The 24,494-nt window shown below is 40.5% G+C and overlaps 1 protein-coding gene across 3 annotated transcripts; it reads left to right on the plus strand.

The window, feature by feature from the left end:
- The first annotated feature begins 2,072 nt into the window (after nucleotides 1-2,072).
- Nucleotides 2,073-24,306, plus strand: LOC113162016 (zinc finger protein 638-like). 3 transcript variants are annotated; one of them, XM_026359949.1, is made up of 24 exons: nucleotides 2,073-3,781; nucleotides 6,141-6,202; nucleotides 7,925-7,954; nucleotides 8,189-8,379; nucleotides 9,376-9,489; nucleotides 9,973-10,121; nucleotides 10,468-10,683; nucleotides 11,998-12,096; nucleotides 12,304-12,341; nucleotides 12,435-12,481; nucleotides 12,729-12,760; nucleotides 13,319-13,438; nucleotides 13,631-13,762; nucleotides 13,999-14,040; nucleotides 14,549-14,686; nucleotides 14,776-14,934; nucleotides 15,037-15,438; nucleotides 15,532-16,038; nucleotides 16,132-16,296; nucleotides 22,757-22,967; nucleotides 23,090-23,338; nucleotides 23,486-23,605; nucleotides 23,698-23,819; nucleotides 24,067-24,306. In XM_026359949.1, exons 1-24 carry the CDS (start codon nucleotides 2,414-2,416, stop codon nucleotides 24,091-24,093), a joined length of 4,740 nt encoding a protein of 1,579 aa, XP_026215734.1. In that variant the 5' UTR covers nucleotides 2,073-2,413; the 3' UTR covers nucleotides 24,094-24,306. The 3 variants fall into 3 exon arrangements, with proteins under 3 accessions (XP_026215734.1, XP_026215735.1, XP_026215736.1); XM_026359950.1 differs by having other exon boundaries at nucleotides 2,389-3,781; nucleotides 15,535-16,038; XM_026359951.1 differs by lacking the exons at nucleotides 22,757-22,967; nucleotides 23,090-23,338; nucleotides 23,486-23,605; nucleotides 23,698-23,819; nucleotides 24,067-24,306 and adding an exon at nucleotides 17,278-17,442 and having other exon boundaries at nucleotides 2,389-3,781.
- Nucleotides 24,307-24,494: the final 188 nt, after the last annotated feature.

Here is a 24,494-nt window from a genome sequence, read left to right on the forward strand (position 1 = left end):
TACACGTAGTCTGTAAATGATCATGAGTGTACAAAACTGAATCTTGCTTACCTGTGAGCGTTTAACGCTAAATGTCAAACAGCTATGATACGTCCTAATTCAGAAACACAGGTCTCCGCTGTGTAGGCCCGCAAAGTTATTTATGCACGCAGGGACTGTAGCGCAACACCGAACCCAGTGGCAGTTATTTTATGGACACATACCACATTATTAGAACTATTTTATTACTACTTTAGAAAAGAACTATTCATTTTTCAGGGAGGAGAAATACATAATATATAAACAGTCTATAAGTGAGAGGGTATTTTCGTAGGTAAAACGCCAGCCTCTAAACCTTAATTTCTTTAATACATGTGACAACATATTGTCATTGTAAGGTAAAACTGTCAGTTTGCCTATTTCTGAGATTCAACTACAGTACTATAGTTATGTATGTGTGTGTGTGTGTGTTTATAATATACATACATTATTATATAACAATATTGTCTGTAACATGAAACTAATAACTAATTCAATTATAAGGTGTTTTTAATTAGTACATTAGTACTGTACAAAGCTGTATACTGTATACAGTACCTTTTATTCTGAAAATAGCTGGGGTAAAATGAGCTGATAAAAGTAATATCAACAAGCATTAATTAAAATTTAAAACAAAAGGTCTCCTTCAAACAGTCAACAGAGCCAACCATTTTATTTAGTTTCATTGAGTACTTCCAGTGTGGCATTCCTTATTGCATGTTTCCTATGTTTTTTATTCTGGTTTTAGAGCATATTTGTAGTATATTTTCTAATGTTTGTGGCTTCTCTTTTATGGGTATTTTATCCTTAGGGGCCATTTTCTGTATTAAAAATCCCTTTAACTTTAAACCTTCTGTGCATTGATCTTGAACATACAGCCAATGAGAGAATGTTTACAGTGTTCTAAATGTACCTTCCTATGTAGACCAATAATGCACACATCAAGTGCAATTGGATGTAGTAATTGTATAAATGTCAACAGTGTGAGAAGTCAGCACTTTGTTACAACAAGAAGTGCTGAGACACTTACACTGGTCAACCACAGCATGAACACGACCAGGTAGTTAATGTTATGTGGACATGGGTCAGCTAGGGCATTCTGGTTGCTCTGCAGCTACACATTGGGCTGTTAAACTCCTTAACCAGTATCATGCTTCACAAACTTTATGTTAGATAATATATGCCATGGAACAAGATGACGGAGTAGACTTATATCCTGTCACTGTTTGATATACGTGCCACTGCTAAATAAAACTTATTTTAATCTTAGTTCGGTAAATCTTGTCAAGGGAAAAACAGTCAATAATTGGATTGAACAAGAGGATACCAACACAAAAAAGCTGCATTTTGTTACGTGGACCTTTGTTTTATCTAATGATAATTTGTCATGCGTTTCATGCAAATATAAGGATGTCTTGATTTGATTTTCTCAGGTATTGCAAAATATGTCAGATCCACCTATGTTATTGAGGATGTTTAGTTACTGACCACCATTTTATGTGTGTTTTAAAGTATTTTTGTATAGAAAATTACACTAGAAGCCAATGTGTGTTCACTTTGAAGTTAGTGTGATTTGCAGTTTTCAGACATTGCAATAAGATATTACCTGCCGTGAATATGCAGGAAAAAACTGCATTGTGCGATCATAAGGATCGGGTTATTCTGTTGTCCAGCCAGGACTTTACACCATGTTTATACAAAAGTTCAATTGTGTTGTAATGCTGATCGTACATCATAGAATAGGGTTTCTTCAGGAACACAATTATACTGTTTCTTCTTCTATCACTCCCAGAGGTTTAAGCAACTTTGTAGTTGTGAATTCATCATTGTTGTTCCATAATGTTGCTTTACTTTCCTCTCCTGAAAGAAAAGCACAAATGGCACATTTGACTACAGGAAAAGGTCTCAAACCTGACCATATTTCATTATGTTCTGAAAAAAATGTAAGAAAAGAAATTACAAACCAAATCAGGACTGAGTCAACTTGGGGAAAAAGGACTTCATCTGAAAACTACTTTTGACATGAAAAACTAAAAGTTGTTCATCTGTAACAGTATATTTTTGCTTTCCACCTCACAGTCTCGTTGTGTACACAGACAGTAACTCGCACCTTGCTCCTACCCTTGGTTTGGAGCCCAGCACAACATTCTCTGTTGCCAATAGCACCAGAGGAACCCATTTTATATTTGGACCCGTGGCTGGTGCTGCTGCAGTGTCAGCTTTTCAGCTGGCTCAGATTGAGACTCAGGCACAAATTGCTCTTCAGCAGCTTGCTACTCTAGCAACCTCAACTATTGTTCGCCAGTGTCACAACAACAGGTCTGCAGCAGCATTATTTAACGTGGACACAATTTGCAAAACCTACAGAACCACCCAACCATATCTTCCTGCTGCCATGTACCATCATCACTCCCAGCAACTGGGGCCACAGCCCTTTTCTAATGGGCCGAGGCTTCCTCATCATCAGCCACAAAATCTACATCAGAATCAGTCTCCCTGTGATATGTTGTCGCAGGTTATAGGATTCCAGTTTCCTCGTCCTACTCAGCTTCCTGATGAACTAGAGTCAGCTCTTTCTATTCGGTGTGCTAGGGACATGGACCATCGCCTTATTGACCACATGAACCAATCAAACCAAAATCAGAACCAAGGCTCAGGTGCTGGAATCTGTCAACATGGAAACTACAGTGCTAATCCAGTAACACTCAGCTCTAATCATCAGCCTGTCAGCCAAGGAGTAGACTGGTCAGGCTACCAACCTCCAACTAAACTGTTTGCAAGTGCTCCACCTAGTGCTAACCACCAGTCACAACGACACAAGGGGCCCCAACAACAGCCTCAGAGCCGCCACACCGGAGCAATTATCCCCAGTTGGACTGCCCCTGTAAGTGACTCACCGTCATCTCAAGCTCGGCACCTCCTTGGTGCTGCAAGTGGTAGTGTGGATGGTCAGAGTTTGTACACACCAGAGAGTGCAGGAAGTATCTTGGCTAGTTTTGGACTTTCAAATGAAGACTTGGAAGTGCTTAGTCACTACCCTGATGATCAACTAACCCCAGACACTTTACCATTTATACTGCGTGACATCCAAATCAACAAGTCAGGCAACCAGAAAACTGTGGCTTCCACTTCCTCCTCATCATTTTCACACAACATCCATGATGTCCCACTGCCTACTTCTCACTCTTCACCATTGGAAGATTCACAGTCCCCAGAAATTCCCAGCCTTCTTACTGTTACGCAGACAGCAGGCAAAGTTATTGACTATGGTCATGCAAGTCGGGCAAATGAAGAGAGTAGCACCAGAGAGACTTTCAAAAGAGAGCTGCTTTCCAGCGAACGGACAGTTAAAATGTACCCATCCTCGTCGTCCTCATCGTCAGCTGCAAAAGTTGATAAAACTGAAAGGCGGCAGGTTAATTTGGAGCACACTGAACCAAGTAAGCATGGAGACCAGGACTATCGCAGGACATGTAGCGACCATCGCAAGAGCAGTCAATCACCTGTGAGAGAATTTCCATCATCAAAAGCCCGTAATCTAGATAAAGACTATAGACGTGACAGACCTAAACCAAGGCCATCATCTGAAACCAGGAGCGAGGATTGCTCAAGACGCTCTGCCTCATCCTTGTTAGACTCAAAACCAGTCAGCAGTGGCAAGAAGATTCCTACACCCACCATGATAAGTGATTTCTCAGCTGTGTCTCCCAAGGTGTATCCCCATACCTGCTCCCTGTGCCACACACAGTGTGATCAGGAAAAGGTGAGTTAACAACACTAGTGTTACAATAGTTCCCTGAAGGAAATAATCTTCTGTAAGGTAGTTATCAGTTGATTCTAACATTGACATAGATTCCCATTGTTATTACAGCTGGTCTGAATGATCTAGTTGTCTAGCCAGAAAATGTTACAATGTTTGGACTCCCTGAATAAATAACAAAATGTTTTGTTATTTTTTGCAGTAAAAAGAAGTAAATGCAAGTCTGGCAGTAGTAATTGAAAAATGTAACTTTGCTCAAAGATACTTACATTTACGTAAGATGCTTTTATCCAAAGCGACTTACAAGTGAAGAACAAGGCAAGCAAACAAAATCTAAGTCAAGGAGAAAAAACATCAAAGCAAGAGTAGAAAAGTTATTTTTTTAAGTGCAAAGGAAGATGTGGAAGAGTTCTATTTTTAGCTGTTTTTTAAATATTGAAAGTGAGGTAGCTGAGCATGCAGAGTTTGGCAGCTCATTCCACCATTGTGGGATCACTGAGCTCAAGATTTTTCTTTGTTATTATAAGATACTTAACATCAGATTTATATGGTATACATGAGTGTAATAACTCACGACTAAGGACTCAGAGCAAGAATACTTCCTGTTAATTGCAAGAGCATTCTATTTTTTAAGTTCATTAAATATAAAGTAAAGTAAAAAATTCTTGTTTTGAAATGTTCCAATTGTTCCAATTAATAAATGCTAATTGTGCTAGCTTGCTCTTGTTCCCTTTGAAAGCATGAAACCAGATATTTGTACCCCACATTGTGTGCATTTACATGCACATTAGTAACCCAGTTACTATAGCCTTTCTCAAGTAAACTGACTTTTTAAATTCTAGTAATTGGGTCCCCAGTTAGACTTTGACTATGTAGAAAACTTATTTGTTATGTATATGGGTTTCTATTGTCATTTTTACAAATTTAGTTCATTTGTTGGATGGAAGGAAGGATCATTATAAGAAGTGATTCCTCCTCGTAATTAAAAGAAGTTTACCCAAAGACCAAACAGAAACATCAGGTTGCCTTTAGAAATCTAAAAAAGTCATTTTGAACTGCAACATATTTAAGACTAGTAAATTTAGGTAAGAGGAGCTCTGTTCTGCCAGCCGTCTTTCTCTCACTGTTCTGTCTGCTCTGAGACACTGTTACAAAAAAGAAATAAAACAACAGCAACATGTATCACAATAGCAGGCCAGAGGAGAAATCGTATTACTGATCTGCTACATGTATATGTGCTGTGCTCATTTTACCAAAGGGTTATCTTGTAGTTTTGTTGCACTATGCTGAACCACTTTTTCAAATCCTTTACTTATGTAAATGCTTTGTGTAAATGTGTACAACACTTCTTTTTCTTCTTTATAAAACACAGGCAATTTAATTAACGCTTTACTTTTCACCAATCCTGGTCTGAATTCCTTTCATCAGAACCAAGGTTATTAGTCAGTTACATGGAAGTTATGTCTTCCAACCAGTGACACCCACCTCCCATCATCAGTGTGGTCATCATCAAATACAATTGTTAAAGGATAACATTTTCTTAGTTCAGCAGTAATGAATTTGTTTTCTGAGTTTTTGATGGTCTCAGATGTTATTATTATTATTAGAAGTAGCAGTAGTATTATTGTTGTTGCGAATAATATGTTTTAATATGGTTTGGACTCTGGACTTAAGCGTTGCTGGCATAAGGGGACCGGTTATTTCTTTCACCTTATCATTGTCATTACAGTGTTTACAAATGTTCCCTAGTGATAGAAAAGTGATTAACAAAATAAAGAAGTAAACTGGTTAATAAAAAGTCCAATAATCATCAACTAGTTGCATGTCATAGCCTAGTTAAGGTTGTTTACCCGCAAATACCTTAATATCCAAGTTTCAAAAAACTTTATTAATCCCAAAGGGAAATCATTTAAAAATAGTTACGTATCTACATGGAAAAAAGAAAAGAAATTAAGGAAAAGACATCACAAGGAAAAGGGCAACTGCAACAGGCTGCTGCACGGCTTGTGCCTGCACACTCGAATGCATAATAAGTGATTCATACCATGCTATGACAGTACTATTAAACAAAGATTGGTTGATAACGAGATAATGGGGTATTAAGTGTGTCCTTTTAAAAGGAAAAATAGTAAATTAACTAATCAGGATTTACAAAAAGAAAACTAAAAATAATTGCCTGTAATACTGTATGAAGTGTGTTAGTCTTCAAGATTTTGTTACATTGAAGCAGAAAGTAGAATGGACACAGAACATGTTTACCAAGAACATAAATAAAAATAAACTAAGCTGTTCAGGGGTGATTGTGACATCTTTCTCTTTCATTTGTTGTTGTTTGTTTTGTTTTCTGTTTTTGTTTTTCCAGGACTGGGTTGACCATATTAACACTGTGAACCACACTGCTGCCTGCAGAGATCTGCGCAACAAGTGAGGACATTTTTAATGTGCTGCTGAAGCATTGCATTGATTGTATATGTTCAGTATTATGTTTAGTCACTTGTAAAGATTCAAGAAGTTTCATAAAGCAGTTGAGTGCATTGATTGTATATGTTCAGTATTATGTATATTTACTTATTAGTAAACATTCAAAAAGCAGTTTTTTATAGCAGTGAAATAAAAGACCAAAGATGCTTTTAAAAAGCTATAGAACTGAAACTAGCTGAACTAGACCTACAAGTAACTATTATTGAAGTCCCTGGGTCAAGTTGGACCCTGTAACTTAAGGACCTCACTCAAGTCGTTTTTGCAGATTTTATTATTTGCAGCTATCCTTGTCCCACCCACTGCTGATTACCTGATGAGGTGTACAGTGGCAAAAAAAAAGCTTTTGGAATTTTTAGTTTTCTGCATTAATTTTTTATAAAGTGTTCTTCATCTAAGTCAAAAGTATTAACAAAAACAATGTACCTAAATTAATAACATCAAATAAATTCTGATCTTTCATGTTTTTATTGAGAATAACCATAAAAGTGCTAATGGAAAATAATTATCTTGTTTATAATACTGTAGCCTCAATCTGAACAATACTTGCTACTGTTCCCCCTCTGAAAATAAAGGTAGTGAATCAGAGGAAGCTAGCTTCATGGTGCAATTCACAAATTCGTAGCTTAAAGCAGACAATGAATCTTGCCTAGCCTGAAAAGGTAGTTTAATAATATCTAAATAAGCCCAAGATATGGGCTAAGGCATGTTAATGATGAGTCTTTCATGCACCCCAAAGTTAGCTACAGAGTTCCACTAGGTTCTGTGCTTTGCTTTTAGGCAATATTATTAGGAAACACTCTATACTGTAAATCTCCATTGCTATGCAGATGATACCCAGCTATATTTATCTCTGAAACCAGAAGAAACCAATCAATTAATCAAACTTTAAGCATGCCTGAAAGACATAAAAGCCTGGCTGTCCTCCAGTTTCCTTTTCCTAAATTCAGTCACGACAGAGGTTATTTTGTTTGGTCGTAAAAATCTCAAGAGACACTATGTCTGAGTTATTATTGACCAGGATATCTCCTTTACGACATATATTCAAACAAATATCTAGAACTGCCTTTTTCCACCTGAGGATTATTGTCAAAATTAGAAGCATCCTGTCCCAAAGTGATTGTTGAAAAACTAGTCAATGCATTTGTTACTTCCAGACTGGACTATTGTAATTCATTACTGATAGGATGTCCCAATAACTGCTTAACTTCCTAGAGTTTCCAGTTGTAGAATGGGAGGCAGAACCTTTAACTATCAAGGTTCCCAGTTCAGATTTGGGAGACCTCCTGTCAACAATAACCTTAACCAAGCACTTCCTTTAGCTATGGTTGATCTCAATAAAGACATGAAAGATCTGAATTTTTTTGTGTTATTAATGTAGGCACATTGTTTTTGTTAATAATTTTGAACAGATCACACTTTATGACAAATTAATGCAGAAAACCATGAAATACCAAAAGGTTCGTATTCTTTATCTTGATTCAGGTAATCAGCAGTGCGGCGAAGATAGTTGGAAAGAAACAGGGCAGGGGGGTCTGAGAACTGGGTATTGGAACAACTGGTATAGGGAATGTGTGGATATGAAACATTTGAAGACGTTTATTATTAGAGTTTAGGAGTATGCATGTATTGAATGACTTTCTAACAGATATTTGTGTCTCTCTGAAGGTATCCTGATTGGAAACCAAATGTTCCAAGGTCAGTTGGACTCTTGCTTCTTTCAGGCAAATAGTTTTTGACCATAACCTGCTGCCAGTTATTACCTTCAGTTGGCTGGTCATAGACATTTTGACTAACTTGACTGTGCATATACAACCAGTCACACTGCGGTTGTGTTGGTTAACCATTTGAAAAGACATCTTGGATCTTTGGGTGTTTCTTTTCTCTAGAAGTTCTTGCTTACGTCTGTCAATGTGCAAACCTTTTATTCAGTCGGAGTGGACGATATGGCAGCTGGGCTCTGTGGGATCCCAGGGATGGCTCTCCATCACATTCTATATCTCGATCGCTCTCTTGTTCTCCTCCTTCAAGTCCTCCTCACAGCAAACACAAGGACGTCCCCCACAGGACACACAGAAGGCCTTATTCCCCTCATGGTCACCCTCGCCACCACCACTACACAGGTAGACCACATGCTGGAGGGTAGGCAAAGTGGGGAAATTTTGTCTAGAACTCTGCAAATTTTCTGCAAATCTCTATTTCTATTGTTTATTTTAAACTTTGATACTGAAACTATATCAGCTGTCAAGATTGCACCATTGTTTTTCTTTAAAACAATGTTTTGTTATGTGCATTGTGAACAGGAAGTGAACAAATTCAACTGGTTTTGAGGTGAAGCTTCCGCCTCAGTCTTTGTGACCACAGCTTTGTGAACCATGATTGAAGTTCAAACTTTCAAAAGTTGCAAAGAAACAGCAGCAGGGTCAAGTAAAAATGCTGCTTTAACACCATCCAATCCACTACTGCTATAAAAATAATTTTAAAAGTTTCACACAATGTCTCTAGGACATCCTGACTGCCCCGATGTGTAATTAAATTTCTTCTGCATCAGTCTGAGATAAGCTAACGTTAGCCACATTAGCCGTATAAGTTATATTTATATTACTATGTAACTAATGTGGCTACAATTCAATACTTACGGCTTCAAACCTTTGAATTAGACCCAGGTTTAGGTCATAGTCTGTTAGAATCAGTCCGTCTTCTGTCCTGAAGTGAATGCAGCACCCACGAACCAGTTAAAATTTGTGACACACACACACACACACACACACAGACTGGTTTGTCTGCTCCACTAAAAACAAATAATTTGTTTAGATCTTAAGAGGATGGAAATAAGTGAGTACTGTTTCTACTTTGTGTTGCTACCATTTTGCCGTTTTTATAGTGAGTCTGCAGTAGTGAGAAATTTAAAGACTAATTTCCACAAAACAAGAAAATGCAAAAAAGAAAAAAAGGAGGGAGTGCACTTCTAACATACTTGGTGTGTGTCTACTTGCATCTGAGAGTCATATATGTGTACGAAAATAACCAAAAAAGTAGATTTTGGATAATATTGGCTCTTCAAATAAATGACTCAGATCAAGTAGTGTTTGCTCACCTATTTAATTTGCTGTTTTAAGAACACAGGTTTGAATACCACTACTCTGGCCCACGCACTCCATCTCAACTGCATCAAACCACCACATCACATACCAGAGATCATCGGTGTGAGAAGAGGGACAGGGAATCATCAGGTTTGTCAGTGTAAATGTTGTTATTTAGAGACCTTCTCCGATTAAAACGTGTTTTTTTTTTTTGTTTCGTTTTGTTTTTTTCACTGATTAGCTGAACAAACCACGTAGTTAGTAATGATAGTAGTAGTGATAATTGTTTGATCACCACTAACTCGCTTTCACAGTCGTTTACACCATGTCCCAGGTGGTCACATATTCACCCATGAAAGCCAGGTAGGGCAACAACTCACAGGTGACCATCGTGTTAATGACTCTGTGACTCCACAGGGTTTGTAAGTCTGCCACTGCAGCTAGTCAGCTTTCTGGATGGAAATGTCTGTATGATAAAAAAAAAAGCATTCTCATACAGCTGATCGTATCGCAAATAAATAAGCCAAAACATCAAGTCAAATTGACTAAATTAAAATGCACCATTTGGAAATCTTCACACATTCACATTGTTTATTTATGCTCTTCTGTCCTCCACATCCTCCATGTTTAAAGGGACTTCTTCTCGTAATGGTGTGAAGCATCCATATGATGATGCAGCCAGATACGACACCGAAACCAATCGACATCCATCTTCTTCTAAAAATGGATCCTCGCAGTCCATCACTAGAACTGTTAAGAGCGGGACAAAGACTGGACCCAAGGTGAATAAAATTAGTGCCAAGGCTGGGGAAACAGTAGGTGTTTTTCACTTAAGCTGTGTAAATCAGAAGAGACAGAAGATACCTAACAGGTTTGAGCTTTGGTAAGCTGGCATTTTTTCTGAGGTACAACCATACTAAGCCTAAGCCTAACCATAACCATAGAAATCTCACTGTTATAATAATAATGATAATTTATACTTTATTAATCCCCTTGGGGAAAAAAATTAAGTACTGTTCCCTGTTGATTGAAGTAGTAAAGAAGTAGTAAAACATCTTGCATAGGTTTAACTCTGGTTGACATAGACATTTCTTCTCTTGCATCTAACCAAAATTTACTTGTTTATAGTCTGCTAAGTCTCCACAAGCCAAGAAGAAGAAAAAAGTGGTGACTCAACCATCCCAAGAATGGTTTGTTGCAGATCACCTGGTTTATCTGACAGGCATTCCAAACGATGCCTCAGAACAGGAAGTTACTGACTTGGTTGGGTCCTTTGGCAAGATCAACAACGTGATCCTCATGCCATGCTCTGAGCAAGAGAGCGAGAAGAACGAAGGACAGAAGGTAACATTTAAGTGTAACATGGTTATTGATGTATTCTGCAATTAATACACTTAAGTATTAATTACACTCTTCTTCACAACAGTGATGAATATGACAGACTATAGCCTTTTTTACACAGAAATGCCACCATATTGTTTATTCTGCACTTTTAAACACAGCCATAAAAGGCAGTCCACTGTGTATTTTACACACCCCGGTACCCAGATCAGATTTTTTTAGAAATTACACTGCCCGTCCCAAAAAAAAGTCACACACTCTAATATTGCACCTAACCGCCTTTAGCTTTGATTACGACACACATTCGTTCACAGTGGCCTCATTTTAATAAGGTTCTGCAATGTCACATTTTTCTCTTCCAGAGTTGCATACATTTTTCACCAAGATCTTGTATTGATGATGGAAGAGCCAGATCACTTAAATATTTTTCCTTTCTTGATGCATGCCTTCTGAAACAGATTGACATCTCTTACATGACCAGAGTATGTGTCCTCCGACATGGTTGTTTAAGAAATTAAAAGCTACTCACTACATTAGTTAGGGCTAAATAACCTGTTGCCAGCTGAAAAATATTTATCCATGCAGTAATTTTCCAGTGGGAAACTCTTACCTATTTGCTTAGTTAAATCCAGGTGGTGACTTTTTTTTCATGGGCAGTGTATTTGCTCTCAAAACACAGTTGATGCGTCAACTACAACAGCGGTCCCCAAACCCCAGGCCGCGGACTGGCACCGGTGACTGGATTCTCTCCTCCACATCTGTTTATGACTCACTCTTGATCCATGTCAAGAATGTGACCGAGGCAAATGATCTTTGCCTCGGTCACATGTCTTACTTGTATCCGCTACCTTCTTAAAGGGGATGCTCCGGCCAGTAACACATAATTCATTACCGCTAAACTGAAACCCCCAAGTAAACAAAATGAAGAAAAAACAAACGTCTTTTAGAAAAAAGCATTTAACAGACAATACCAGGAGTTCTACTTGAAATATGGATTTATTGCGACAGGTTGTTCCCACGCACCAAGCCCACTCTGCATAATATGCAGCGACCGGCTCTCTAATGAATCAATGAAGCCACACCTTAAAGGCAGATTGTGAAAATATTGTCTGACATTAAATTGGTCCGTGGCACAAAAAAGGTTGGGGACCACTGAACCACAACAGGATCATAAACAATTACGGTCACATATTCCGTGTGGCAATGTGTGGGTATGTGTGCGTATATTGGCACTGTAAAGCGTAGAAAGGGCTTATGAAGGTTTCTAGCTGTAGATTATTGTCCCACATCAACACGTTATCACTTCCCTTCTTGCAGGCATCTGTATGCATGGTGAGGGCTGAAGATGCCCAGGCTCTAGCTGATTCTACAAATCTCTTCATCAGAGACCAGCAGATCACTGCTTCAGTAGCCAAGGTATGATGGAAAAAAATGCACACATATAGACAGCATATGCTGTATAACCCAATGATGCACAGGATATCACAAAGCGTCCACAAAAAGGCTGAATACAGAATACATGCTGGTAGCTGCAAGTGGCTTTTCATTTACAACTTATTTGAAAGAATATAGATCACATGTATGCAGTCTTATGTACACAAATGCATCCTTACTCCTTTTTAGAAACCTGATGGTGGACATTTCATTCACACCAACAACAGGTTTGTGACACTTTCCATTTTCCTGCACACCCACCCTGCCAATTTTAAATCCCCTCTGACTGCTCTCACATGTGAATGTTTGCACCTTTACAGCAAACCTGGTCCAGAACCAGACAAGGGTGGTGCAGGGAAAGATTTAGGTAGGACAAAACAAACTTCTTTCCAAAAATCTGCATGAGTGAAATTCAGTACTAACATATTTAAATCATCGTTAAGAAATGGTCTAAATGGACTAAATAATATTAACTGCATCACAAACTTCAATTCATTTAAAACTACTTGATCAATCTGTGATGTCATCCTTGTACTAGGTTGTTCTTTTTAAGAAAATATATTGATAGTAGCTGTTTATTTCCCCTCCCACCCTCCCTCAACTTCCCACTGTAGGAGGTGAGGCTGACCAGAAGACTTCTGATGAGGTACCTAAGCCATACACACATATTGTAACACAGACTGAAGCTGCTTTCACACATGCACCCTGATCATGTCTGGATATTACCCGGGTAATATCAGGATGCAAAATCAAATGGCCTATTTTGGATGTTCGTGAAATAAGCTGTTTGACATACAGTGGCAAGAAAAACCTTGTGAACCTTTTGGAATTTCATGGTTTTCTGCATTAATTTGTCATAAAATGTGCTCTGATCTTCATCTACGTCACAACAATAGAAAAACACAGTGTGCTTAAAATAATACTCCACAAACATATGTTTTCATGTTTTTATTGAACATAACATGTAAACATTCACAGTGCAGGGTGGAAAAAGTATGCTCATGTTCATGTCTAAAGATCAGAGCACATTTTATGACAAATTAATGAAGAAAACCATGAAATTCCAAAAGGTTAGATATAGACATTTGTACTAAATTTGCATTTAGTTCTGTCTGTTATACTATTGTACTACAATTAATGTCTAATTTCTAAAGGATTACTAATGAGACATTTCTCTTATGTCCAAACACAATATCTCCTGTAGAAGGGCATGGTGTTGATCACAGGACTTCCTGAGAGCGACTGGTCAGAGAGTGACATTATCAAGCTTGTCCAGCCCTTTGGAACTCCATCTGACATCATCATAGCAGCTGAAATTGGAAAGGTTGGTGCCAACGCAGTTCTCTCTGAAGAGGAGAACACACACAAATAAAAGTGCAAGTTGCAAGTGCCTAGGTTTTATTTATTTATTCTGTCTAGTTTGCTTTCTTCCTAGTTTAGGCAAATGTCTGGGGTAACTGTTCCCAAAGAAACAGACTGTTAAAACTATTGTAAGAGCACCCTCTTTGTATCTTAGGTACTCATGTCAGTGCCAGACATTGAAACTGCTCAAGGGATAGTGAAAGTCCACACTTTCATGCCTGCGAAGATTAAAGACTCAGAAGTAAAGATGATTCATCTGAAACAGCGTATTGGCCTCAGCACTCCGGTACAGCTCCTTTTATTAACCCAGATCAACTACAGTATATTAATCATCTTTATATCCTTTGTTGCTATCTAATGTTTGTTGACACATCTTCAAGTGTGTAATTTCAGTCTCTAATTATATATAAAAATAATGAATACAAAGAATGTATTATTGTGTATTATGTATTATTTTTGTTTTCCTATTTGTGTCAAACAAGAAAAAGAGCTAGGTAATACTAAAAAACACTCTTTACACAGGTGGCTCTCTACAATTTACTGGTGGGATCAGTGGACCCATTAGTGAGTATTTCTACCAGAGTATTTCTCTGTTTAGTGACTTTTATTTATTGGGCACATTGAAACTCTGAATATTTGTAGTAATTGCCTGAAATAAAGCTGCTACTACCAAAGTGACTGCATGACATCACATCCTGCAGCTGCTTCCCATTTTAAGTGTTGCTGTGGCTGGAAGGGTTCAGTAATAAAGGGTACAGTAAGAAATCTTGACATACTGTGTTCTCTGCATAAACCTGATTTTCTGACAGCTGCTGATTGTTATGATTCAGCTGCTGTTCCCTGTTATATACTGTTGATAATTTCTTTCTTTGGAGATGCATTCTCTAGATTTAGATAAGCAAAGACAAGCACCTTTTCAGAATGATCTTTGCTTTATCTTTTGAAAAACTAGTGCACAAAGTCAAGTGCCTGTGAAATTGTATCTTATTACTCCTTTGGTGAGAATGAGTTCAACCAACTTTAATGGTCTGTATATAATTATAAGGTTAATGAAGTAACTTGCATCCTGTAGGAGAGACCTCCTCCAGTCACCTGGAGCAGCCTATTGGTGATCAGTAATGTTCCCGAAACGCCATCTGCCTCCTCTGAGGTCCAGAAACTGGTTCGACGCTTTGGTACAGTCATCAAAACCCTAGTGCTCAAGAACATGGTAAGGGTTGTGTATCTGTGCAACTGCAAACATGCTAATCTGTCATGTCCTCAGAATCAGCCGTTATTTCTTGTCCGTTTTCTCCTCAGGTTATTTGTGAGATGGCAACTGCAGCCATGGCCCTATCTGTCTACAAACGCTTCCAGACATTTCCATGTATCATCCAGAACAACCCACTGTTCTTCTCCCGCAAGCCGGATCCCAAGGCACAGGCAAAAGTCATTGCTGTATATGCTGATTTATCAGAGGTTAGTTACATTTAATGACACAGTTGTTCATGCTCATGCTGGCATTATTTCCTTTCAGACATCGTCTTTTATGTGACAGTACCTCTTTGTGTCCATTTACAGGTTACACCTACAAATGTCAAAAGTGGCCAAACAGCAGTAGCTGCCAACAAAGCAGAAACATCACATGAAGAAAATGCTGTATCTCATTGGGAAAGGATAGAAAAAGATGACGATAGGAAAAATGAGAATATGAACAGCACAGAGAAGACGGCTGATGAAGACAAAACTTTGGAAGAAAACAGGACCAGTGACAGCAAGGTCAAAAAAGACAAGCTTAGCAATTTTTCCAACTCTTTGGCTGCACATGCTAAACCAGAACAAGATATGGATGGCTTGGAGACATCAGAAGAGGAAAAAAGAGTCAGAGAATCTGGAGCTGGAAATGACACTCCAGTCAAGGAAGAGACAAAACCATATAGCTCTGATGGCAAAGCAGCTTTAGTGGAGAGAGATGTGCAAGAGGTAAAATATAAGTGTTAGTTTATTAATATCTCAAAGTGTTAGTTATTGTTTTTCCTGAGCAGCTGAGACTGTCAATTTTAATTCTTGTTTCAGCAGGTTACTCCAGAAATGGTTAATGCACTGATTGTGGAGTGTCGAACAAGAATCGACAGCCAGCCCAACAACAGGGCAGCTTCTGGCTGTCGAGAACAGCAGGAAACACAAATGGAGACACAGCAGAGCAAAGACGCTGCAGAGGAGACAAAGGAGCAGGCCAAGAGTCACACAGAGGAGGAGGAAAAAAGACAGGAGAGGACAGAGAGGCAAGCGAGAAAGGAGAAGGAGACAAAAGAGAGAGAGAGGAGGGAGAAGGAGAGGAGGGCCTGGGAGAAGGTGGAGAGAGCCAAAAGGGAGAGGGAGCGGGATGAAAGATCCTGGAGAGAATGGGAAAAGAGGGAGGAGGAAAGAAGAGAGTGGAAGGGGAGGGAAAGAGAGAGGCGGGAGAGAAAGAGAGCGTATGGTGAAGGTTTTCCTGGATCAGGGTCTTTCAGGTCTAAGGGCTATAAGCAGAGCTCCTGGAGGGATGAAGACTACAAAAGCTCAAAGCCTGAGACTGAAATGGTGAGAAGTCAAAATGTGTAGAAAATGACAGAGGTACGTTTCTCTTCTTTGTTCATGTCTTTTATCCCTTTACATGTTTTGTCCTGCCATCAGGTGGATGAGGAGGAAGTGTTCCCATTAAACATGAGCGATTTTGTGACTGTAGATGAAGTAGGAGATGTGACAGAGCTTCCTAGCTCTCCTTCACCCACTGTTCCCATGGAAACCACAGAGGGAGGAGAGGATGGTCCCACATCTGTCCAGTTGGACACTGCAGGGGTACATTCAGATCACCTATCCCATTAAATCCTTTCTTTACACAGTTACTGAGCTGCCTGAGACAGTGCTTGGGTTGGTTAAAACTAAAACAGAACCATTATCATCTGTGATGATAAAAATCTGTACTAACAATAATTTGTCAGTGTTTTAGACAAATGTGACCAAATCAGCATCTGAATTACATCTAAGGTTGCTTTCACACCTACAGGATTTAGTTTGATTAAATCGGATTCAAGTAAATTTTCCCTCTTGGTGCGGTTCGTTTTGTCTGGTGTGAACACGGCAATCGCACTCGAGTGCGCACCAAAACAACCGCACAGGAGACCCCCAAAATGAGGTGGTCTCGATCCGCATCACTTAGCGAACTCTGGTGCCGTCCTCCTGATGAGAACGCATACCGAACCAAAACGGGACCAAACGCTATAAATCTCATGATTTGAGGACTTTGTGTAGTGTGTAGATTTTCCTTTTTTTGTTTGTCCTCCAAAAACATGCTGTCTGATTAATGGAGGACAAACTTGGAGATGTGAGGAGGTGAAGTGTCTCACAGACACCAGGTCTGATGACTCTGCAGGCGATGTAACATAATAAACAATAATCAACATGGCCAATCTGTGTTAACATTCATAGTAATAATAATAATAATAATAAATTCATAGTGAACTCATCTCCCTACAACGTACAGTAGTCCACAACACTTCACCTTCTTCCTGTATTTACCTTTTCTGTTCCCGAGGCAGAAACATCTGACCAATAAGCGGAGAGGACGTTCTCGCGTAGTTTGCAGTGACCTGTTTAGGTTGGCTTGGATTTTTACTCGGTGTGAAACGAAACCGAACCGAGGAGAAACTGCTGCAATGTTACAAACTCATTAACTGATTCAGACCAAAGCAAATGAATTAAGGTTTGAAAGCAACCTAAAATATTCAGAAACACCCCAGACACAATGCAAGCAAATAACAGACTTTTCCACACATTCAGAGACGAGAGCTGTATGACAGCCAATCCCTACTGACACGGGATGAAAAGCAGTTGGTACACTGTGGGCAGAATGAGGCCCGGTCTGATGATGCCAACAGGACAACATCTGCAAAAAGCAGAGATGAGATCCTGTGGTCCCCAAACCGGATTCCCTCCGGCCCCTGACTGCGCCCGAAATCCTGTCCATAAAAGTAGTGAACAGGATCGGTGACAAAGGGCAGCCCTGTCGGAGTCCAACGTGCACCGGGAACAAGTCTGACTTACTGCCGGCAATGCGAACCAAGCTCTGGTCATACAAGGACCGAACAGCCCTTAACAAAGGGTCCCGTATTCCCGAAGTACCTCCCAAAGGATGCCACGAGGGACACTGTCAAATGCCTTCTCCAAGTCCACAAAACACATGTAGACTGGATGGGCGAACTCCCATGAACCCTCGAGCACCCTGGCAAGAGTATGGAGCTGGTCCAGTGTTCCACGGCCAGGACGAAAACCGCATTGTTCCTCCTGGATCCCAGGTTTGACTAGCGGCCTAATTCTCCTCTCCAGCACTCTGGCATAGACTTTCCCAGGGAGGCTGAGGAGTGTGATCCCCCTATAGTTGGAACACACCCTCCGGTCCCCCTTTTAAAAAGAGGAACCACCACCCCGGTCTGCCAGTCCAGAGGTACTGTCCCTAATCTCCACGCGATGCTGCAAAGGCGTGTCAATCAAGACAGCCCTACAACATTCAGAGACTTAAGGTACTCAGGGCGAATTTCATCCACCCCTGGTGCCTTGCCACTGAGGAGCTTACTGACTACCTCAGTGACTTCGACCAGGGAAATGGACGAGTCAGCCTCTGAGTCCCCAGCCTCTGCTTCCTCAGCAGAAGGCGTATCGACGGGGTTGAGGAGATCCTCAAAGTATTCCTTCCACCGTCCTACAATGTCCCCAGTCGAACTCCCCACCTCCACTGTAAACAGTGTTGGCAGGAAACTGCTTTCCCCTTCTGAGGCGCCGGACGGTTTGCCAGAATTTCCTTGAGGCAGACCAATAGTCCTCCTCCATGGCCTCGCCGAACTTCTCCCGAACTTCTTCTTCTGCCTCTGTGACCGCGCGGGCTGCGGCACGTTTGGCCTGCCGATACCCATCAGCTGCGCCAGGAGTCCCACAGGCCAACCAGGCCTGATAAGACTCCTTCTTCAGCTTGACGGCTTCCCTTACTTCCGGTGTCCACCACCGAGTTCGGGGATTGCCGCCACGACAGGCACCAGAGACCCTACGGCTCAATGCGGCTGTTCGGAGCTGTACAGAATATGTAAAATAGATAAATGAAAATGGGTCTATATTTATAGCCTATTGTGGATTGACAGCAAGTATACGCACAACTTCACTTCCCCCACCCCTTACAGATGGGGGAGGAATTGTACAGATCGATGGCCACAGGTAGAAAGGATCTCCTGTGGTGCTCTGCGGAGCATTTAATATTAAAGTCTTTGGCTGAACGTGCTCCTCTGTCCAGCCAGCACACTCTGCAGTGGGTGGGAAGGATTGTCCAGAATTGAGAAGAGTTTGGACAGTATCCTCCTCTCAGCTAAAACATGTAGAAGGTTCAGCTCCACCCCCAGAACATGTACAGAACTCTGTATACAGAGAGGGATGACAGGACTCCCAGATTTCCTGAAATCTATCACCAGCTCCTTTGTTTTATTGATGTTGAGTTGCAGATGGTCGAGACCACACCAGTCAACAAAACTGTCCACCACTCCACGGTACTCTGTGACATCTCCACCCTTAATACATCCTACAACTGCAGAGTCACCAGAGAACTTCTCAAGATGACAGGACTGTCAAGTCTGAGGTGTACAGGGTGAAGAGAAATGAAGAGGAATGGAGACAGTACTGTCCCCTGTGAGCACCAGTGCTAGAGACCATAGTGTCAGACACACAGTTCTGCAGGCGGACGTACTGCGGACGGTTAGTGAGGTAGTTCATGATCCAGGAAATCAGGGGAGTGTTAACCTGCATGTTTTTTTAATTTCTCTCCCAGCAGTGCAGGCTGGATGGTATTGAATGCACTGGAGAAACCAAAAAATAAGATCCTCACTAAGCCCCCAGACTTGTCCAGGTGGGTGTAGGTGCGATGGAAAAGATGCACAGTGGCAAGAAAAACATTGTGAACCTTTTGCAATTTCATGGTTTTCTGCATTAATTTGTTATAAAATGTGCTCTGATCTTCATCTAAGTCACAACAATAGAAAAACACAGTCTGCTTAAAATAATACTACACAAACATTATATGTTTCTATGTTTTTATTGAACATGACATGTAAACATTCACAGTGCAGGGTGGAAAAAGTATGTGAACCTTTGGACTTAATAACTGGTTGACCCTCCTTTGGCAGCAATAACCTCAACTAAACCTCACTTTCCTGTAGTTGCAGCTCAGACCTGCACAACGATCTGGAGTAATTTTGGACCACTCCTCTTCACAAAACTGTTTCAGTGTAGCAATATTCTTGGGATGTCTGGTGTGAATCTCTTAAGGTCCTGCCACAGCATTTCAATCGGGTTGAGGTCAGGACTCTGACGCTGCCACTCCAGAAGGTGTATTTTGTTCTGTTGAAGCTATTCTTATGTTGAATTACTAGTATGCTTTGGGTCATTGTCCTGTTGCATCACTTCCATCCTCTGCGGAGCTTTAGTTGGCGGACAGATGGTCTTACGTTTTGCTGCAAAATGTCTTGATAAACTCTGGAATTCATTTTTCCATCAATGACAACAATCCGTCCAGGCCCTGAGGCAGCAAAGCAACCCCAAACCATGATGCTCCCCCGCGATGTTTTACAGTGGGGATGAGCTTTTGATGTTGGTGTGCTGTGCCTTTTTTTCTCCACACATAGTGTTGTGTGATTTTTCCAAACAACTAAATTTTGGTTTCATCTGTCCACAGAATATTTTGCCAGTAGTGCTATGGAACATCCAGGTGCTCTTTTGCAAACTTCAAACGTGCTACAATATTTTTTTTGGACAGCAATGGCTTCCTCCGTGGTGTCCTCCCAGGTACTCCATTCTTGTTTGATGTTTCCCTTATTGTAGATGTGTCAACAAAAATGTTAGCATGTGCCAGAGATTTCTGTAAGTCTTCAGCTGACACTCTAGGATGCTTCTTTACCTCATTCAGCATTCTGCGCTGTGCTCTTGCAGTCATCTTTACAGGACGACCACGCCTGGGAGTGTAGCAACAGTGCTGAACTTTCTCCATTTGTAGACAGTCTGTCTTACCGTGGACACATGAACATCAAGGCTTTTGGAGATACTTTTGTAACCCTTTCCAGCTTCATGCAAGTCAACAATTCTTGATCGTAGGTCTTCTGAGAGCTCTTTTCTGCGAGGCATGGTTCACATCAGGCAGTGCTTCTTGAAACCAGTAAACCAAAACTGGTGTGTGTTTTTAAAGGGCAGGACAGCTTTCAGCAACACATCCAATATCATCACACTGATTGGACTCAAGGATGGCTCACCCCTGGCTCCAATTAGCTCTTGGAGAAGTCATTAGGCTAGGGGTTCACATACTTTTTCCACCCTGCACTGTAAATGTTTACATGTTACAATGTTACAATGTTATGTTTAATAGAAACATGAAAACATATAATGTTTGTGTATTATTATTTTAAGCAGACTGTGTTTTTCTATTGTTGTGACTTAGATGAAGATCAGAGCACATTTTATGACAAATTAAAGCAGAAAACCATGAAATTCCAAAAGGTTCGCAAAGTTTTTCTTGCCACTGTATGATGGCGTCATCCACTCCAATTGACCAGAGGTCAGAGGGACTCCAGGATTAGCCTCTCAAAAGCCTTCATAATGTGTGATATCAGAGCCACTGGTCTGTAGTCATTGAGGACTCTGGGACGTGGCGTCTTATTCACAGGTACCAGGCACGACTTTTTCCACCCAAGAGGAACTCTCTCCAGATGCAGGCTGAGATTGAAAATGTGTTGGAGAACACCACATATCTGAGGAGCACAGGCTTTCAGCACCCTTGGGCTGACTCCATCAGGACCTGCAGCTTTTGTGGGGTGCAGCTCTCTTCTCACCTGCTCAGCTGAGATTGTTAGGGTGGTGGCTGCATGGGGGAGGGACTGAGGAGCGGATAGTGAACTGAAGTGGGCTCTGTGGCTCGGTCCACAGTCCCCACAGTCGCCTGGCTGCTGGGCTTGTAGCCAGTGATGGTCCTCATGCCCCTCCAAACCTCCCTGGTGTTGTTTTGTTGAAGGATATGTTCCAGTTTTCTCCTGTAAGACTCCTTCTTCTCCCTGATGCTGACAGGCAACAGTCTCTGCACCCTCCTCGCTGCCTTCCTGTCTACTGATCTGAATGCTTTCTTTTTTTCCAGGGGTCGGCAACCTTTAACACCAAAAGAGCCATTTGGACCCAGTTTCCATGGAAAAGAAAACACTGGGAGCCACAAATACTATCTAATATAATCTATCTAAAATGAAGATAACATTAACACGCTATAACACGCTTTGTATAAACAACTATATGTGTTGCTTATGAAATCCATGATTTGCTACAGAGAAAATCGAATTTTATATATGTAATGAACAAATTTAGAAAAAAATAACAGCAACAAAAAAAAAAAAACACCGAATTGAAGGTCTCTTTCAAATGAATTAAAAAGCTGAACTTAAATTATCCATGTAGAAAACAGAAATTCCCTGAACCTTCATCCTTATATCGCTTTTGGGCTTTCGGATCGTGCATCGGAGCCTTGACCTGAATTTAAATGTAAATTGGAAAAAAATGCACTATGTCACTAAACAATGAAAAATGAATATTTGCAAAATATCTCCATAAATATTTATTTTACCTGATGGTACTTCTGCTCCTGAGCCTCTGCGCACAGTGTCTGCAAATCGGGGCTGTACAAAGTCAATTTGATCTTTATGCAGGACTGTAACCTGTCGTAAAGCTAGTTTTTTTTACATAGTTCATGGTGGAGAATAGCTAGAACTACAATTAAAAAAAAAAAAACTAACACAAATAAAATACACTACTTAGTTACATACTTATGATTTATTTTAAGGTGGCTGTGGCTCAATAGGTAGAGCAGTTGTCTGCCAATCGTAGGATTGGTGGTTCGATTCCCGTTTCACTTATTCATTGTTTGATTCGACATTAGACGTGACTTATTCAAGATACTGAACCCCAAGTTGCCCCCAGTGAGTAGGGTCAGCTCTGCCATCGGTGTGTGTGTGCAAATGGGGTAAGGCACTTTGAGTACCAGTTAGGTAGAAAAGCGCTATATAAGTGCAGACCATTTACCCACGCGGAGCCGTGGCTTGCCAACCCCTGCCTTAGACCCTAATAAAATAACAGCAAATGGTTAAAATATGACTGACAAATATTTTCTGCCAAATTTAGTGCCACTAGTCTGAGATTAGTATCTTCTTAGTGTAATTATATCAGCCCTCTTCTCATTTTTTGCTTCTAGGACATATCCATGGAGGTTAGCACAGATAGGACATCAGACACAACAGAGACCCAGGTGAAGCCTGATGAGCAAGTGCCACACATTGAACCTGTAAGCGAGCTAACAACTGAGACTGCAGCACCTCTCTCACCAGAGCAGTCTTGTACCGGCCAAACAGTAGTGCCAACCTGTCAACTAGAAGCAGCTGAAACTGAGATCACATGTCTGCCAGGTACAAGCTCACTCTGATTTGACCTTTCTAGTGAAGGTGACATCTTCTTTGTGCTTTAACTTTAACTTTAGATTTATATTACTCATTTTGCCTGAAATCTCTCATATTGTGTCTGTTTTTAGAAACCACACCGATAGCCACTCTGGACTTCACTGCAGACATTGAACATCCTTCTGTGAGTGCCCTTCCAGAAGTCTCTTCAGCCAGCCCAAGAACAGAGGTTGCGACTGCAGATAGGGAGGAAAATGCTGCAATGATCCTCCTCAGCCAGGCTGAGGAGGAGATGGTGGTTGTGTCAGACAAAACAGAAGAACAGGAGAAGATGCAGGATGAAGAGGAAAAAGAGACAAAAACTCTTGCTGCAGTAAGAGGTACATTAACCAGAACATCTTTAAGATCCCTGAGTAAGTTGAGAACATTACAATGTGTAAAATGAGCAAAATCGAAGAGCAGTATTGGAAGCTTGCAGCGTCATGCAATGCAATGACATGAGTGAAACCAGGACATCTTTCTTCCAGGAAAGCACAAAAAGTCTGAAGACCAAACAAACGCTGTATACAAGAGTGTGAAGAAGGAATTAAAGGCAGAAACTTCCATGAGCTACATACTGCCACCTTTTGATCCCAGCAACCCAGTTGGTAAGACGCATCTGTATTTGTTCACCACACCTGCCTTGTAGTGAACATTTGCTAGTTTACATTCATTTTTCTGTGTGTGTCTCTCTCCACAGGTATGGAGTTCTTGGTCCCAAAGACAGGTTTCTTCTGCAAGGTGTGTAATCGGTTCTTCAGTGGAAACAAAGAGGCAGAGATTAACCACTGCAAAACTGCCAAACACTATGAGAACCTACAGGTAGGCAACACACACACACATTTAGCTTTCTCCTTGATATCAACCACATGCCATTTAGAGACCAGAACACCATTAGTCCATTAGTTTGAGAAAACAGACAAAAGGATGAAGGTTATACGAACTTGGATTGCCAATGAAGTAGGGTTTTCTCCTCTCTTTTTGGGTGACTGCATCTACACATTTGTTTGTTCTCATTCATACTCAAGTGTTTGGATCTAATCCAGTTTCCTTGTAAATTTTTTTCTAGAAATACTTGCAGACCATGAAGACGTAAAGCACGATCATCAAACCTGACGCCAGATGAACATGGCCATAAACCCCTGACTGAATCTTTTCGTTCACTCTCTTTTGTGTTGTCCCTACATTTCTGACTAAAGGTCCAGATTTTCATATTGGTGTTGAATAGTCTCATGTCCTGTTCCCGTTTAAATATGTGGTTGGATAAAGTAAGAACTGTACAAAGTCAATAAAATGTCTTTACTAAATAGTTTAACTTATTCATTGTTTACCTCATAATTCGCTTTACCAATCTACAGCCAGGTTTATTTTTGTACCAGCAACATACAGTGTTTTATTATTTGTCAAAATTTAGCTGCACGTTCAGCTGCAGAAATGGTGACTTAAAATAAAAAGATAAACTAAAATAAAACTAAAATGTCTACAAAAAGATATCAC

This window comes from Anabas testudineus, chromosome 1 (genome assembly GCF_900324465.2).
Source record: "Anabas testudineus chromosome 1, fAnaTes1.2, whole genome shotgun sequence".
NCBI lineage: Eukaryota > Metazoa > Chordata > Actinopteri > Anabantiformes > Anabantidae > Anabas > Anabas testudineus.

Coding starts and splice junctions, on each gene's coding strand:
- LOC113162016 (XM_026359949.1), top strand. CDS start 2,414: ATGTACCATCATCACTCCCAGCAACTGGGGCCACAGCCCTTTTCTAAT. Junction 9,490..9,972: donor GAGGGACAGGGAATCATCAG/GTTTGTCAGTGT, acceptor CCATGTTTAAAG/GGACTTCTTCTCGTAATGGT. Junction 14,041..14,548: donor TGGGATCAGTGGACCCATTA/GTGAGTATTTCT, acceptor TGCATCCTGTAG/GAGAGACCTCCTCCAGTCAC.